At 39.7% G+C, this 17,039-nt stretch overlaps 2 protein-coding genes across 2 annotated transcripts in view; one reads left to right on the top strand and one right to left on the bottom strand.

The window, feature by feature from the left end:
* LOC133640914 (kinesin-like protein KIF3C) overlaps nt 1–3,599 on the bottom strand; it is a 56,655-nt gene extending 53,056 nt beyond the window's left edge. Inside the window, exon 1 of the mRNA XM_062034615.1 lies at nt 1,778–3,599. Coding sequence (XP_061890599.1) covers nt 1,778–3,166 — 1,389 coding nt within the window. The 5' untranslated portion in view covers nt 3,167–3,599. The remainder of the gene's footprint in view (nt 1–1,777) is intronic.
* Nucleotides 3,600–5,575: 1,976 nt separating this feature from the next.
* Nucleotides 5,576–17,039, top strand: part of rab10 (RAB10, member RAS oncogene family) — a 29,722-nt gene continuing 18,258 nt past the window's right edge. Inside the window, exon 1 of the mRNA XM_062034780.1 lies at nt 5,576–6,269. Within this exon, the coding sequence (XP_061890764.1) occupies nt 6,143–6,269 (127 nt within the window). The 5' untranslated portion in view covers nt 5,576–6,142. The remainder of the gene's footprint in view (nt 6,270–17,039) is intronic.

Raw genomic sequence — 17,039 nt, 5'->3', positions numbered from 1 at the left:
ATGAACCTTAGGAGTTGACTCTTTAACATTGTTTAACACGGGGGTCAGCAACCCGCGGCTCTTAAGTGCCGCCCTAGTGGCTCCCTGGAGCATTTTTTAAAAAAGGATTGAAAATGGAAAAAGATGGGGGGGAAAAATATATTTTTTGTTTTAATATGAGGTTTTTTTTAGGACAAACATGACACAAACCTTCCCAAGTGTTAGAAAGCCCACTGTTTAGTATGTTTGTGTGTATGCTTCCCTTATGAGAGTATTTGGTGAACATCGTTTTTTTTCCTACTACTTTTAGTGGTTCTTGAACTCACCATTGTGTGGACTGGGACGCAACAGTTTGTTTACATGTAAAATCTTCCACTCCTTTGTCTCATTTTGTCCACCAAATGTTTTATGCTGTGTGTGAATGCACAACGGTGCGCTTTGTTGATGATATTGACTTTTTGGAGTGCTAATCAGGCATATTTGGTCAGTGCATGACTGCAGGCTAATCAATGCTAACATGCTATTTAGGTTAGCTGTATGTACATATTGCATCATTGTGCCTCATTAGTAGGTGTATTTGAGATAATTTAATATCCTTTACTTTTATCCTCTTTGTATATAATTTATATTTGCATGTCTGGTGACATATTATCTGCATGTAATAATGGCTGCATGTCAGATAGTTGTTTGCGTGCCATGTTGTTCCAGACCACAGCAAACATTACCTTGCTTGCCAATGATTGTAATAAATCTATTAAAAGAAGAGAGCCTGCTGTTTCCTTTAACTTGGATAAACACATCTATACCTTTGGCCATTAAAACCCAGTAATTTCCAGGAGTTATCTCACCTTCTGAGTAGCCTCTGATTTACTAATGGTTTCTAATGTTGTAAAAACGTGTAGAATAAATAATAAATTTCAACATTTCCTGTCAACAAATATTTTCTTCTGCCTGCGACACAGTCATTTTGATAGCAGGCTATTAAAGCTAATATAGACACTTACGTCATGTGTTGCCTTCATTATAAGACTTATATACGGCTTTTCATTTTTTGCGGCTCCAGACAGATTTGTTTTTTATATTTTGGTCCAATATGGCTCTTTTAACGTTTTTGGTTGCCAACCCCTGGTTTAACACGAGTATCCAACTTCCTAACGTTTATGTGCCAGAAAAGACTAACGAACCGAACCATAGGTCCATTTTAACTGACTTCCACAATGTTTTGAAGATGATTAAGTTTTGAAATATTGTTGTAGAGAATCGGATAAAGGAATTCAGAAATCTGGGAATTGGGTCAGACTATTGTTGATTTTGTGAGACAAGGGAAATTGTAAAAAATAGTTGGCTGATGTGATAAGTATTACACACACTTACATGTAAATCCGTTCAGGAAATCATGTTAAAAATATGTGATTAGTGGGATTATCCTATATGAAATAGCCAGTATTAACATTCCAGACTAGTTACTTTTTAGGGGATGGGACAATGAACTCCTATTTTCATGCCGGCGTCATGTTAATCAGAAAAATGTGTGGTGTCACCAGAGCATGGGTGTAAGTATTTTGTTTACAACACAAAGTATTCAAAACTGAATCTGAAAGCAGTTAAGTTCTTAAAAATGCAGTTAATCAACAATCAATCAATAGATGATAATGATTTTTGTTTGCTGCAGTGAAAAAGTCTCATTCTCAGTCAGTTTTGAGAATTAAGGGAGACCCCAGCCATAATATGTTCTTGGTATGCCACAATTTGAAGGAAAACACCAACATTTAAGCAGAGTGAAGATGGAGTTGCTCACCTTGTACTTGGCAGTCAGCTGCTCGTTGGCTTCCTGCTCCTTCCGGAGATCTCCCATCATCCTCTCCTTCTCCCCAAGAAGCCTGTGCTTTTCCTCAGCCATCAGGGATCTATCGCCTCTGATGGCCTCCTTCTCCCTCTCCAGGCGCTGCTCCTCTTGCTTCACGTAGTCCTCTGCCTCCTTCTCCACCTCCTCTTCACACTCGGCGTCTTCATCTCCCTCGCCGTCCACCTGCTCCTTCTTCTGCTGGCTCCTCCACTTCCTGTGGTTGAGCTGGGCCCGAAGCCGAGCAATTTCACTCTGGAACTCTCTGAGGAGTGCGTCTTTGGGGTCCTCGTTGACTCTAGGCTGGTTTTGGATGTTCTTGGCTCGGTTGGCGTAGCGGAGGGTGGTGAGGGTTTCGTCATAGTGTTGGGAAGAGGGGCCTAGAGTGGCAACCATGACAGTCTTGGCGTTCCCACCTAGTGAGTCCTGCAATAGACGGGTCAGCTTTGAGTCCCGGTACGGCACATGGCCACTACGCCCATCCGCGAGCGCTGATATCACGTTCCCCAATGCAGACAGAGAAAGGTTTATCTTTGCAGCTTCTTTTAAACGTTCCCCTTGGACGCCTGTCTTAGCCTGGCGCTCACTACCAGCCAGATCCACTAGGTTGAGGCGACCAACCCGGATATGCTTTCTCCCATCTGGACCCGGCTGGCCACACTCCACTGTGATCAGGAACAGGGCGTGAGACCTGGACGAATGTTCGTTCATGTCGGTGGCCCCCACTGCTCTCGCTTGGTTGCCCACGTTCATCACCTCTTCTATCTCCTTGATGCTCTTGCAGACACAAGAGGTGAGATCTGGTACGTAGACTCCCGTCTCTGGACTCTCTCTTAGCTCCAGTCCTCGGGCGTTGCCATGGTTGGGATCCAGGAGATCCCGGACCTCCTCGCGATAGATCTCCAGGTAGGACGCCCGTACCAGGTACTGCTTATCAGACTGCGAGCGGGAGATATGCGTAAAGATGTGATCAAAAGCGTTGGGTATCACCCCCCGTTTCTCGGGGTCCAACCACAACCCTTGCATGGTGTACGTCTTTCCAGTTCCAGTCTGTCCATAAGCAAAAATGGTACCATTGAACCCTGCCAAAACAGAGTCAATCAGAGGCCTAACACTTTCGTCGTACAGATCCCGCTGTTTGGAATTGGCATCATAGACAGCATCGAATGTGAACGTTTTCTGGGGTTCGCTGTGTGACGCTCGAGGATTCCTAAGGATCACCTGTCCAAGCCGTAGGTCCATCTGCACAATGGTCCCCGAGGGCCCATTGGACTCCTCTTTCCGGTTCAGAGGTCGACAACGAACAACCACCTTCACCGACTCACTGCTCTTGTTCTTAGACATGACTGGCTTCTTAAAAAATATATAATTATATTGATCACAAACACCTTGCCTGCTAGCTGAAAATTGTCACCATTGGAATTATTGTCATTAATAAAACATTTAAAACGACTTGATACTTATATCTTACATGTAAACATGTACAATCACAAGCTAGCAATGAGTACAAAACGATAACATGCTCATGGCTGTATTGCCGTTGATTATTGTCTGTTAAATTAGCATAAATGGCAGGCAGATCTCACACACTGGATCGGCGCTATAGTCCTCGCTTCGTGTGCAAAAATAAATCCACAGTTTTAGCGATAAAAAGAAGAAAATGTCACCAAAATTATCTTCAATTTATACGCCGAGAGGATCCACATCGTTCTGTCTTTTCGCTCATTGATGCTCCGGGTGTCGGTCTCCAGACAGATCCTCCTACAGCACACTCGAGCTCCACACCCCATATCACTGCGGAGCACCGCAAAGAATGATGGGAAATGGAGTTGTTCATACAAGCTTGTTCAGGGTTGTTTCTAAATAAACCACCACCCCTTAATGTGCATTTATAAGCTATTCAACTATGTTTTGTACAAACCCATATGTATATTCACTAAATATAGTTAAATATTGGTAAGTTTTGCTTTTGTAAAACTATTTTTTTTAAACTAGCATTTTTACCTTAGCCTTATTTATATGTGCAATTACTGACTAAATTGTGTGTTTCGTGTGTTATTTTTTTAATATCCGCCACAGTATTTGTACCGTCTACATGCCTTCAAGTTGTTTTGAATTTGAATATTTAGCATGAGTTTATTTTATAAGTTCAACCTAGTGAATAAAAACATGAAAATGTGTTTTGTAAATAATGTTTTGTAAAAAAAAATCTAATTGTTGTCAATAATATGATATAATAGAAATGTGGGGGAGGACTCAAAAAATATTTACTAGCAGGGCTTGATTATGGTCCAACACTGACATCTAGTGGGAGACATCAGAACACTTTCTAACCTACAACCAGGCAATGTCACGAAAGGAGGTCAAGAGAGTCATGTAGTAAGAGGCATAGAATGTTCCCTCCCATATGCAAATGCAGGTGAAGTGTGGGTTTTTTTGATGTGTAAACATTTACTTATGGAATCACAGTTTTAAGATGTACTTTACCTTCACTATTCGAAAAATTGCAACTTTTTCATTGTTTCTCTAGTGTATAGCAGAAATGACACACAATAGAATGTCTATGTAAATAGAATGGTCAAAAGGAAGATTTTGTTACTGACTCAACAGTATGTGGAATAAACCAAAGGTCATTTGGCTAACATGCTGAATCAGCACTTTCACATGCTCCGGAGCGAAATTTTATGAAACAGATTTTGGATTGTTCTGCAATTTTCTCAACACAAACAAAATAAAATAAAGTCTTGCGGAGCGAAATTTTATGAAACAGATTTTGGATTGTTCTGCAATTTTCTCAACACAAACAAAATAAAATAAAGTCTTGCGTATCTATTAAATGCTTTTTAGAACTTAATTTGTGAGATGCTATATAAAGATTCTGAAACATACTAAGAAATTACATTATGGAACATCACATAAAGTGTTGTTAGTGTGATACGATCCCTGAGGCTGCATGCATTTTGTATGTCTATGAGATTTATTTGGGGAAAAATATAATTTATTTATATGCAGTAATTGATATATACACATTGTTTTAATTGCATCCATGTGTTTGGTAACCTTGGCTATCTACTGAAAACACAACAAGGATCAGGCTACTTTATCAAAATAAAATGTGTCTCTCAAACTCTTGTTGTTGTATAACATTTGGCTTCCAACACGACTTCAGCCTTTTAACTTGTCAAGTCTGTACTTGGCGGAAGACATTGTGACATGCTCCACATTCTTGGAGGAGTGTCATAAACTGAAGAAGAGGGGGAAGCGTAATAGAGCCAAATCTTCAGGGTCTAAGTTATTATGTGATAATGCTTACAATATTAGTGCGTGTAAAGTTAATGATGGTGAATGACCTCATCTTTCACAGAGCAGAGGATGTGGGGAAACGCCCGTAAAGCCCAGAAGTACTTAATTATGACATCACTTTGCCTGACTCACAGCGGGGAGAGTCACGGCATCAATTTCCAACTTGCTCAGTCTGAATCAAACTCATTGAGTGAAACTGGCGGCCATTTTGGATCCTCGGACATTCATTATCTGGTAAAGTTAACGGAGAGTTGAGCCTGAATGTCCAGCCGTCTGTTGTAGTACCGTTTGTCCTTTCTGTCCAAGTGTGACACACACCTTTTTGCCTATTGGAAAATGTGACCAATAAGGTTTGAGTTCCTTGTTGAATGACAGCTTAGTCAGCCAATCAACGTGGTGTGTTTTGACAGAAGTGGGCGGGCAAATGTGCGACTGTCACGAAGGGTGTCGCTGCCGTGCTGACTCGGATTCGAGAGACGACGGCGGTCGTCTTGCCTTTCGGTTCTAATCTCTCCGGGGGGAAAGCCCACTAACTTTGTACAGATAGTGACTTTCGTTCGCCTTCAGTTACTTTTTTTCGGTTGCGCTGTCGACTGGGCACTGGAATGACGGGGTGTGCCAAGAATTTGAATTAGCTCGCTGTTAGTATGAAGAAAGAGTGAGTCGGGTGTAGAGAGAGAGAGAGACAGGAGCCATTTTGTCCCGACTGTGTGGGAAAAGAAAGAGTGGAAAAGAGGACTCACCCTGGAGGATCTTCCATTGCCGCTTCCCTTTTTTCGCGTTTTGAATTAAAAAAAACACAGTCAGGCTTTTGGGAATATAACTTCTCTGGCGCGGTATTTTGTGTTGGTATTTTAGCCCACTAGCTGGCCAAAGCTAATCAACAAAACCCGGGTTGTAAACTGTCAAAATCGGGGCAGTTGGTCAGGTTGGCTCAGGAGCTGGCTTCAGACTTCACATCGGCGTGTTAGGAGATTGTATTTTTCTACCTATTTGACTACACACTCGCTCTTTTCAATGGCTAAGAAGACGTACGACTTGCTATTCAAGCTGCTTCTGATCGGAGACTCGGGCGTGGGGAAGACCTGTGTGCTGTTCCGCTTCTCTGACGACGCTTTCAACACAACTTTCATTTCCACCATAGGTAAGTAAGTGCGACACACAAGGCAAATGTGTTTTATATTGTTGATTTAAACCCCTGCGCTGTGCCCATTTGGTTAGCCGCCGTGCTGTTAGCACACACGGGCTGACTAAGCTAGCTTGCTCCCTGCCTCAGACAGCCAGGCCTCGACGGGTTGACAAGTTGTGCAATTTCACGAGCTATTAAACCTAAGTAACCCCATTCAAGCTGCCCGCGACATTGATAATAGACATAACACAGTGACGCTTGTTTCTGCTTGGGGGGTAAAATATATAACTAGTATTTTCTGACGTCGCTGGCTAACCAGGCTAGTAGGAGGCATCATCATGGCCGTGCTACTTTCTCCCATCATTTAAATGTGCGTTTATGTTTTTCAAACTTTTCCTTAACCGTTAGAAATCTTAAAAGTGTGCCAAGGATGGAATAAACTTGAGGAACCAACACTATAATTTGAGTTAAGTAACCATAAAATGACAGACCGTTGTATCACCGTAAATCAATCAATCAAAGTTTACTTATATAGCCCTAAATCACAAGTGTCTCAAAGGGCTGCACAAGCCACAACGACATCCTCGGCTCAGATCCCACATCAGGGCAAGGAAAGACTCAACCCAATGGGCTACAATGAGAAACCTTGGAGGGGACCGCAGATGTGGGGACCCCACCCCCTGGGCGACCGGTGCAATGGACGTCGAGTGGATCTAGTTAATAGTGTGAGAGTCCAGTCCATACTTGGGCCAGCCGGAGATCATCTTGAGTGGAGACAAGTCAGCAGCGCAGAGATGTCCCCAACTGATGCGCAGATGTGTGGTCCACCCCGGGTCCCGACTTTGATCAGCTAGCGTCTCATCTGTGGTCACCTAATTTGTGCCCCCCGCCCCCTTTCGTGGAAAGGGGGGCAGAGCAGAAAAGACATGGCAGATCAACTGGTCTAAAAGGGGGTCTATTTAAAGGCTAGAGCAGTGGTTCTTAACCTTGTTGGAGGTACCGAAACCCACTAGTTTCATATGCGCATTCACCGAGCCCTTCTTTAGTAAAAAAATAAAAAGTTTTTTTATTTTTTCAAATTCAAGAAAAAGTCATATGTTTTTTTACTGGTGCACAAAATGAACCGCGCATGAACATCACCTTGTTCAAAGAACAAAACCAACAAAGTAACCAAATTACACACCTTACACACATTACCATGAATTGATTAACGTGGACACCGACTTAAACAAGTTGAAAAACTTATTCAGGTGTTACCATTTAGTGGTCAATTGTACGGAATACACTACCGTTCAAAAGTTTGGGGTCACATTGAAATGTCCTTATTTTTTAAGGAAAAGCACTGTACTTTTCAATGAAGATAACTTTAAACTAGTCTTAACTTTAAAGAAATACACTCTATACATTGCTAATGTGGTAAATGACTATTCTAGCTGCAAATGTCTGTTTTTTGGTGCAATATCTACATAGGTGTTATTTCCAGCAACTATCACTCCAGTGTTCTAATGGTACAATGTGTTTGCTCATTGGCTCAGAAGGCTAATTGATGATTAGAAAACCCTTGTGCAATCATGTTCACACATCTGAAAACAGTTTAGCTCGTTACAGAAGCTACAAAACTGACCTTCCTTTGAGCAGATTGAGTTTCTGGAGCATCACATTTGCGGGGTCAATTAAACGCTCAAAATGGCCAGAAAAAGAGAACTTTCATCTGAAACTCGACAGTCTATTCTTGTTCTTAGAAATGAAGGCTATTCCACAAAATTGTTTGGGTGACCCCAAACTTTTGAACGGTAGTGTATGTACTGTACTGTGTAAACTGTACTGTTTCATATAATGTATTGTCTTCCTTTGCAATCTGTAGTAAAAGTTTCAATCCATTAATCAAAAAACTTGCAAATCAGATGGAAAATTAGAGGGAACATTGTTTGGGGCTATCCATAATACGCCGATAGGGAGAAGTTCTTATTTACACGATAAGTCGGATGTGTCTTTACCTCCGTGGCGGAGGCTCCGCCGAACCCCTGAGGCCGACTCACCGAACCCCTAGGGTTCGATCGAACCCAGGTTAAGAACCACTGGGCTAGAGTATACAAATGAGTTTTAAGATGGGACTTAAATGGTTCTACTTAAAAAAAAATCTAATAGAAAAAATAGAGCAGTTAGAGCTGTCACAATATTACATACTCAGCAATGGAGTTCTTTAAGGCTGAAACGACGTGTCGACGTCATCGATTACGTAAATACGTCGACGCCATTTTCGTGTGTCGACGTGTCGCATATTTACGTCACACTACCGTCATGGCGGAGCGCAAAGTAGACGGTGCGAGCGAGGGGAAAAAAGCACCCCAAAAGTCGTCAAAAGTGTGGGAGTATTTCAATAAACGGCCTAATGTTGTTGTTGTTTGCACACTGTCGAGCGGAAATGGCCTATCATAGCAGCACAATGGCTATAAACGAACATTTGAAAAGTAAACACCCGACAGCGTTCTTGCCATCACCATCAACTAGTCAATCGTCCGCGTGAGTATACTTTGTCATCATTACACAAAAACATGAATGTGTCATTTGTATCTGCGTTGTAAATTCATAAACTAAAGCACCGTTTCGCTCTGAGAGGCGCGTTTGGCGTGCCTGTTCAGTAGGGGTGTAACGGTACGTGAAAAGTATCGAACCGTTTCGGTACGGGGGCTTCGGTTCGGTCCGGAGGTGTACCGAACGAGTTTCCACACGGACATATTAAGTAGCGTAGCGCACGTTGTGTAAACAATGTACACCGAGGCACAACACACGGCATGTTAGCAACGACCGGGCTAGGACAACAAATAAAAGCCAGAGCTGGAAGACCCTCCTGCCTCGTTAAGATCTCCCGTTTGGGAATACTTTGGCTGCGCGGTGCGGAGGACGGAGGTTTGCCGGCATTGTTCAGCAGCGGTAAGGCATGCTTCTGCCAACACGTCAAACATGCTAACCCATTTGAAGCGTCACCACCCCCAAGTAAACATCGCTTCAACAAAGATAAAGACGGGCAAACAGCTCCCACCTCTTACTGCCAAGTTAGCCAGGCTGGGGGGGAAATAAAAGTTAATCTGAGACTGAGTTGACTTGAAACTGTTTAATGTTGCACTTTTTATATTTAGAAGAAAAGTTTTCTCATTTTATTTAATCTGAGCAACAGCTTCCATCCATCCATTTTCTTCCGCTTATCTGAGGTCGGGTCCCGGGGGCAGCAGCCTAAGCAGGGAAGCCCAGACTTCCCTCTCCCCAGCCACTTCGTCCAGCTCTTGATTAACGTGGACCCCGACTTAAACAAGTTGAAAAACTTATTGGGGTGTTTATCTTTATTTTTGCACATTTAAAAGCAAAATAAGCAATACTTTTACTTTTGAAATGCTTATACTATTGCAGAATATTAAGATTTGCATTGGATGTTTACTTTTATATTTGCACATTAAAAAGCAAATAAGCTACTTTTAATTTTGTTAAATGTTAAAAGTTTTAAATGTTTACATTGTTACAGAATATTTTGTCATGTTGTTGTCAATGTTGACTGAGTGGCCATACTTTTTTTTTGTGTGTAAATAAAAGCCATGCCTTTTGAAAAAACTGGCCTACATTTATTTTTTCATCTTCATTTTAAATTAAAAAAATAATCGGTAAAAGGAAAAGTAATCTTTAGATTAATCAAAAAAATAATCTATCGATTAATCGAAAAAAATAATCTATAGATTAATCGATAGAAAAATAATCGTTAGCTGCAGCCTTAGAGTTCTTATGATTGTTACTGCTACTAATCACTGTCACCGATGTTGTAAAATCCAAATAACATAAAATAATCAAATATCTCCCTATTACACCTTAAAGTAGAGCTGGGCGATATGGCTGAAAAACTGCATGAAGATACAAGCTTTTTATATTGTAAGATATCAATAATTGTGTGAATGCTCCAAAGCATTCCATTAAACTTCTTCTTCTTCTCCGGATTTTGGCGCGCTCTACCTTCCACATTTTTCACCCGATTCAAACCGTTCCAATTCACACTGTTTAGCCTATTTGGGAATCATGGGCTTTCCCATGACAAATTCCAAAAATTCCCAGATTTCCCAAAAGTCCAGGTTTTTCGGGACATTCTTCCCATTCAAAATGAATTGGCCCTTTTTTAAACTTCCACATTTTTCAACTGATTCAGACCATTCCACCATCCTGGAAATTTAAACTACCTTTTTTATAAGTTCAAATAAATTCCAGGATTTTCCAGAATTCCTGGTTTTCCAAAGCCCTATTTCCACCCTTTCTTCTGGCGACTACTCCTCCCACATTTTTCAACCGTTCCACCGTCAAAACATTCCTCTTAATCAGGACAAAAAATTAAGTTGATTTTTGAACTGGAAAAATTTGCGGTTTTCCTGAAATTCCAGAAATTCCGTAATACCATTTCTCAATTCAACATGTTACTACCTCAACATTTCTTGACTGATTTGAAATATTCCAACACCAACCATTTCAACTCATTTAGACCATTCGAGTTTTTTACCATTTTCAAAAAAATTCCAGCTTTTCCCGAAATCCCCAAATTTTTTGTAAATTCCCATTGAAATCAATGGGACATTCTTGAGTTCCACAAGTCCCCCATTTTTCATCTGATTCAAACTGTTCTAACTTCAAAATATTCAGCCTGTTTGGGAATTGTGTGCTGTACTTAAACAATTCTAAAAAAAATCAGTTCAACTTCAACATTGGAGCATTCACACGCAATTCCTTCAGGAATTGCCTCATCTAGTTATTGATATTTTTATGAACTATCAAAATTAAGGAATAGAATAAAAATATATTAAAATTTAGTAATTTTTATTTAAACTAACATTTCTCTAATTATAATCCCCACAGCTATCAAGGAAGAAAGGAAATGTCAACACAACCATGGAAAACAATGTAAACACAATGATAAAATCACATTGAATACAATAACCTCTTGAAATTAGGTTGCAAAAAAAGAAGTATGTAAGAAATGCTTAATAAAGTGTATTAAATAGTGCAACGTCTGAAAATGTAAAACATAGTTAATAGTTCTGACTGAGAAGAGCTATTTTTTTGCAGGTTTAGTGCCCGAAACTAACAGCTGTGCACGGGTCAGCGCGTCTGAGGTGGTGCACATTGGTTTGACTACAGTTCGTTTAAAAAAAATCCTTTTTCTGTTTTATCGACAATTTATTTGCTCTCTGCAGCATTCATTTTTATTGTTTCTTCTCACTCCGTGCAAAGAATCAACAGCAAGACTTTAAGATTGCACAACTAAACAAGATACTTGATATTGTTACCTGATTGGTTGTTAACGTGTCACTTCGACTGATCAGTGATCACTTCCTGCATTGGTCGGTTACCAGAGAGCGAGTGCAACCAACCTTTCTTTGCAACTTCCGGTTTCTTCTGACATAGAGGGAAAAAAATGTATGGAACGTTTTATGAACGCTTTTTTATTGATATCGATTACGTGTCTATCGCAATATCAATTTGATAATGTATTACCGCCCGGTCCTAACTTGAAATCATTATATCGCTGTTCAATTAAAAGCATTTTACTCTGTTGTCTACAAATGCTATAAATTTGTAATTACAACTGTTATTGACTTTTAAACACAATGATTCATACTGGGGATTTTTTGTGACTTATAACAAAACTGTTCTATCATTCTGAAATTAAAGCACTCTGTGGAAAGAAGTTTTTTGAAATAGAAGAATGGGCTTTTTTTAAAGGTATTGAAAAGTCTGGTTGTCAGTCATAGAAAGATCCCCTAAAATTGACAGTAAATTAGGGCTGGGCGATATATCGCGGGTTTGTCTCTGTGCGATATAGAAAATGACTATATCATGATATTCGAGTATACGTTCTCACGCAGTTGCTTTTAGCTGCGGGGCATTAAACTGCATGCGTTTCTCACTCTTTCCTGTCTCCTTCTCACAGAGACTTAAAACAAGCGCACCTTCTTACATACGTCACATACTGTCACATGAGCAACGTCACACCCTCCCGCGGAGCAGACAGGTAGTGACATGGTAACGTTAGCTGTGATGCTAACAGCTAACGGTGTGGTTTGAGTGGTAATACGAGAGAAAGAAGGTGCGAATCTGGTAACAAATGGAGGAATAATTAATTCCCAAGAAAAACATTGTCTGACAGTGGTTTGGCTTCAAGCGGGAATATGTCTTTGCATGTCAACATCTCCGTTCGGTGCCACATCAACTATATGCCGAAGCAACTATTTCCACATCAACACCGTATGACATATACTATTTGATATGCAGCTTTCATTTTTATGTGACACTTATTGAAATATCTTGTGTCATCATGCACAAAAGTGCACTTTATTTGTTTTAAACTATTGTAGTGTCGTTCTGTACAAAAAGTGCACTTTAATTTAGTGTTGTTTTCAAATGTCATCTTAGTGACATCATTCACATAAGTGCATTTATAGCTTGTTTTAAAATGTGTCTGACAATCTTGCACTTTCTGTTTTGGAAATGACATGAATGTTTGTGCCACTGCTTAATAAATGCAGTTTTGCTAAATTGACTTAGTTGTGATTTCCCTCTCTGCATGAAAGTTTAAAATGAGCATATATTAATGCAGTATGAACAAGAATGTTTTAATGTAGACACATATAATCATCATACTGCTGTGATTATATGCATCAAGTGTTCATTCAAGGCTAAGGCAAAATATCGAGATATATATCGTGTATCGCGATATGGCCTAAAAATATTGAGATATTAAAAAAGGCCATATCGCCCAGCCCTACAGTAAATTATGTTCCGGATTCCTGTCATATCCTGTATGCCTTCCTTATGTTTGTCACACATCTGCATTCAAAACAAAACACTATGTAATACGATGAGCACCGATGTTTAAAGGTCAAACTTAATCTTTAAACATATATTCAAGGAGCTTTGACAATAAAAAACAAAATATGGCGGAAAAGGGTTCAATTTAATTTCAGATCCTGGTTAGGTTTTAGTGTTGGGCATTTGATTACATTTCCCTTATTCAAAATCGTGGGAATGTATCACAGTGTGTTTTTGTAATAATATATATTATTCTTAACAGTAATGTTATGAGCTCCTGTTTACATGCCAGTGCTGTATTACCCAGAAGAGTGTTGCCTGGCTGAGTTATAGGAGACACTGTCAAAATTTGCGTGGATGTAGATTAATTTTCCAGAGCTGACTGCATATTGGACTTTTTTTTAGCAGGCACACTATTTGTGACTAAATCAACAGCCCCTCTGCTGTTTGTGTCTAAGCAGTGCACATGCACACCATATTTACAAGGTTAATCAAGAAGAAAATTCACACAATTGACAGAGTTCGCCCAACTCCCTGCTTGGCACTCAGCATCAAGGGTTGGAATTGGGGGTTGAATCACCAAAAATGTTTCCCGGGCGCGGCCACTGCTGCTGCTCACTGCTGCTGCTCACTGCTGCTGCTCACTGCTCCTCTCACCTCCCGGGGGGTGATCAAGGGTGATGGGTCAAATGCAGAGAATAATTTCGCCACACCTAGTGTGTGTGTGTGTGTGTGTGTGTGTGTGTGTGTGTGTGTGTGTGTGTGTGTGTGTGTGTGTGTGTGTGTGTGTGTGTGTGTGTGTGTGTGTGTGTGTGTGTGTGTGTGTGTGTGTGTGTGTGTGTGTGTGTGTGTGTGTGTGTGTGTGTGTGTGTGTGTGTGTGTGTGTGTGTGTGTGTGTGTGTGTGTGTGTGTGTGTGACAATCATTTTACTTTAACTTTAACTTGCCATCAGGAATTGCTAGTTCTTTTTTAACCTTGATTTACCACAAGTACTATTTGGATGCCAAAAGTGGACTTTAAAATTGGTATTTTTCTTGGGGAAAAAACAAAGCATTAACAAGGACTTCTTCCTCCACCATCAAAAGTCTCACAATTGTAGGAAACTGTAGGCTCCTTCACAAGCACCATATTTATGTCTGTTCAAACTTGAGGCCTTAGACTATAATGGACACACCTCTGTTACAGTACATTGAATCTTTATATGAATTCACACTGTGGGGTGACATTTTGCTTGCTTTGGTTAGTTTGATGTACACAACAAGGTGATGAAGTGTCCACAGGTTGATATTGTAATGAATAAATTAATTCTAAGAAAGTTACCTAAAGCAGTATCAACGCTTGATGTTGATAAAGTTGTTTTGTGGCACAGCACCAATACGTTTCGAAACGGAGATACACAGCCGCTTCTCAAAATACTCCCAACTGGAAACCCCCCTTTCTCGTCCGTCACTCATCCCCACTTCCAGACCCATGAATAGCTGTTGGCCTTGTGTACTGAAAGTTATACATGTTTAGAATGCAGTATTACTGCAGTGGGAAGATAAAGATTGAAGAAAAACCCATAAAAGTCAAATTCATTCAAATGTTGAGACTGTTTTTTTCTCATAGGAAACACTCGGAATACAAATAATCTGTTCCAGAGTCAAACTTTGCCATCATGAAACATGTAATAACAGCATAGCCAAGATTTTAGCTAACAGTTTAACTCTCATAACTCATATTAGTGCAAACATCAAGTATATTCACATTAGCTGTATTGTACTGAGCAGCCAGGACAGATCTGCTTGAATCACTTCTGTCAATCTGCTCCCATTCAGTCATAAAAAGTTCAATTTCCAGTTCTGTTTATCCAGTGCTTCCCGTACATTAATTTATTTGTGGTGGCCCGGAACAATTACATTTGGACCACCACATAAAGATTTTGAATCCTCTTTTTTTGTGGGGTATTTTTATATATGGCATCAAACATATTTTAATGGGGACTGTCTGTGTAGCGCAAACTCCTTAACACATCTCACACACACATGCCACAGATGACTTGGTCGCACATTATAAAGCATATGTTTATCAATATAGTGATAATGAAAGACGTACATTGATGTGTATACTATCTTTAAAAAATTGTGGACACTTACATGAGGCCAGGAAACATCCATCCATCCATTTTCTACCGCTTGTCCAATTTGGGGTCGTAATTTTTTAATTAAATTACCAAATTGTGTTATAAGACCCAATCGTCTTATGGGTGCGCACAATGAAACCAACACTCATAATTCAATACCTTCATGTTCTGTTGTTGAATAAGTGTCAAAGACAAGCTAATGTTGCACATTTCTTATGACACAAACCAAAATGTGCAGTGTTACCCGTATGCACAAAACCGTTTTGCACCACGGCCTATTTTGCAAAGTACTGTAAGTGACGATATAATTTAGTGTCATGCGACGCAATGCCCCAGATACATTCCAGTCCCATGGAAAATACTGTTGTCACATTTTTACATCAATAATGCTAAAGCAGTTCTGAGCTTTTGCGCTCTTTAAGAGGGGGTTTCCCCCTAGAATGTTTTTATTTTTAACCACATTTAAAGTCTCTAGCGATATACACAATATTAATTATATAAATTTTAGGTCTGTTTTGAATAAAATTGTTACAATGTGATAATGCATGTTACTAACACAATCTCGCAGTGTCCTGTAAATTTGACAGCGACAACCGATTGACAGCGTCCTCCATGCAATGTAGCATCCTCGCTAGCAGCTAACGTGACCCCACAGTGCAAGTCACTACTCCCTGCCTCCATAGCAGCAAATATACTACAATTCTTACAGGTATAATTATCAGAGGATGAGGGATAGCTAAACATGCTACACTACACACTGTAAGAGTACATACTAGGTCATGCTTACTGCTAAGATAGAGCTCTTGAACGAAATCTGTGTGGGCGGGTCAATACAAATATCAACGGTAAAGATACAAAGTATCAGTATATGGTCAATACTACAGTGATGAGATCGATATTTATTTATTTTTTATCATACAATCGTTTATTCGTCGTTATTGTTTACAAACTCAGGAAATAAGTCCATGGACACAAGAGGACTTATAAGGGCAACAACTAAAGGATTTAAATAAGGGCCAACGGTAGTTTTTGCTTATGTTTAGTTATTTTACACTATTGACTATATTTTGCTCAAAATATTATATATAATAAAAGGGAAAAATAGAATAATTTAAATATTTAATTGATATAGTCGCGTCACCATCCAATGTTTTTGTCTGGTTATAATTGTGATCAAAAATTTAAGTTTCAGGATTGATATGACCAATACTCCTTCTGTAACTATTTGGTATTGAATCAATACCCAAATGTGTAGTATCGCCCAATACTGATGTTAAGTATCAAAACAGAAAAATAAGTGCTTATTACAGTTTAACAGAAGTGTAGCTATAACCATGTTACAACAGAGAGTAACAATATATTAACAGTAAATTAGCAAGTACCGGAAGATCAGTTATAGTTTTGAGAAAATGACTGGAATATATATGGCAATATGGATTTTGGGCCGTATCGCCTATTCCTATAACATTCCACTATGAAGTGTTTTAAAAATGCTCCTCCTCAACAAGAATTTGACATTGCATTTATGATAGCTCCAATGGAGTTACTGCAATGTGTAGAGGTGGGGAAAATAAACGCTTTTTAGATGCATCGCAATTTGGACATTGGTGATTGTAAAATCACTTAGTAAACATTAGTTATTATTTATTTATTGTAAATACAGTAATGCAGACGGTTCTAAAATGTGGCTGACCACAGGGAGCCACCTCACAGAGAGAGCCGACCAGCGCCTTTATTGTAGGGCACTTATGTTTCAGTTTTGCACACATTTCCATTAAATAGATAAATGTAATGGTACTTAATTCAACTGTTGCTCATAACAA

This window comes from Entelurus aequoreus, linkage group LG23 (genome assembly GCF_033978785.1).
Source record: "Entelurus aequoreus isolate RoL-2023_Sb linkage group LG23, RoL_Eaeq_v1.1, whole genome shotgun sequence".
Classification (NCBI taxonomy): Eukaryota; Metazoa; Chordata; class Actinopteri; order Syngnathiformes; family Syngnathidae; genus Entelurus; species Entelurus aequoreus.
The sequence above is the reverse complement of the archived record's forward strand: the minus strand, read 5'-3'. Positions and strand labels throughout refer to the sequence as shown.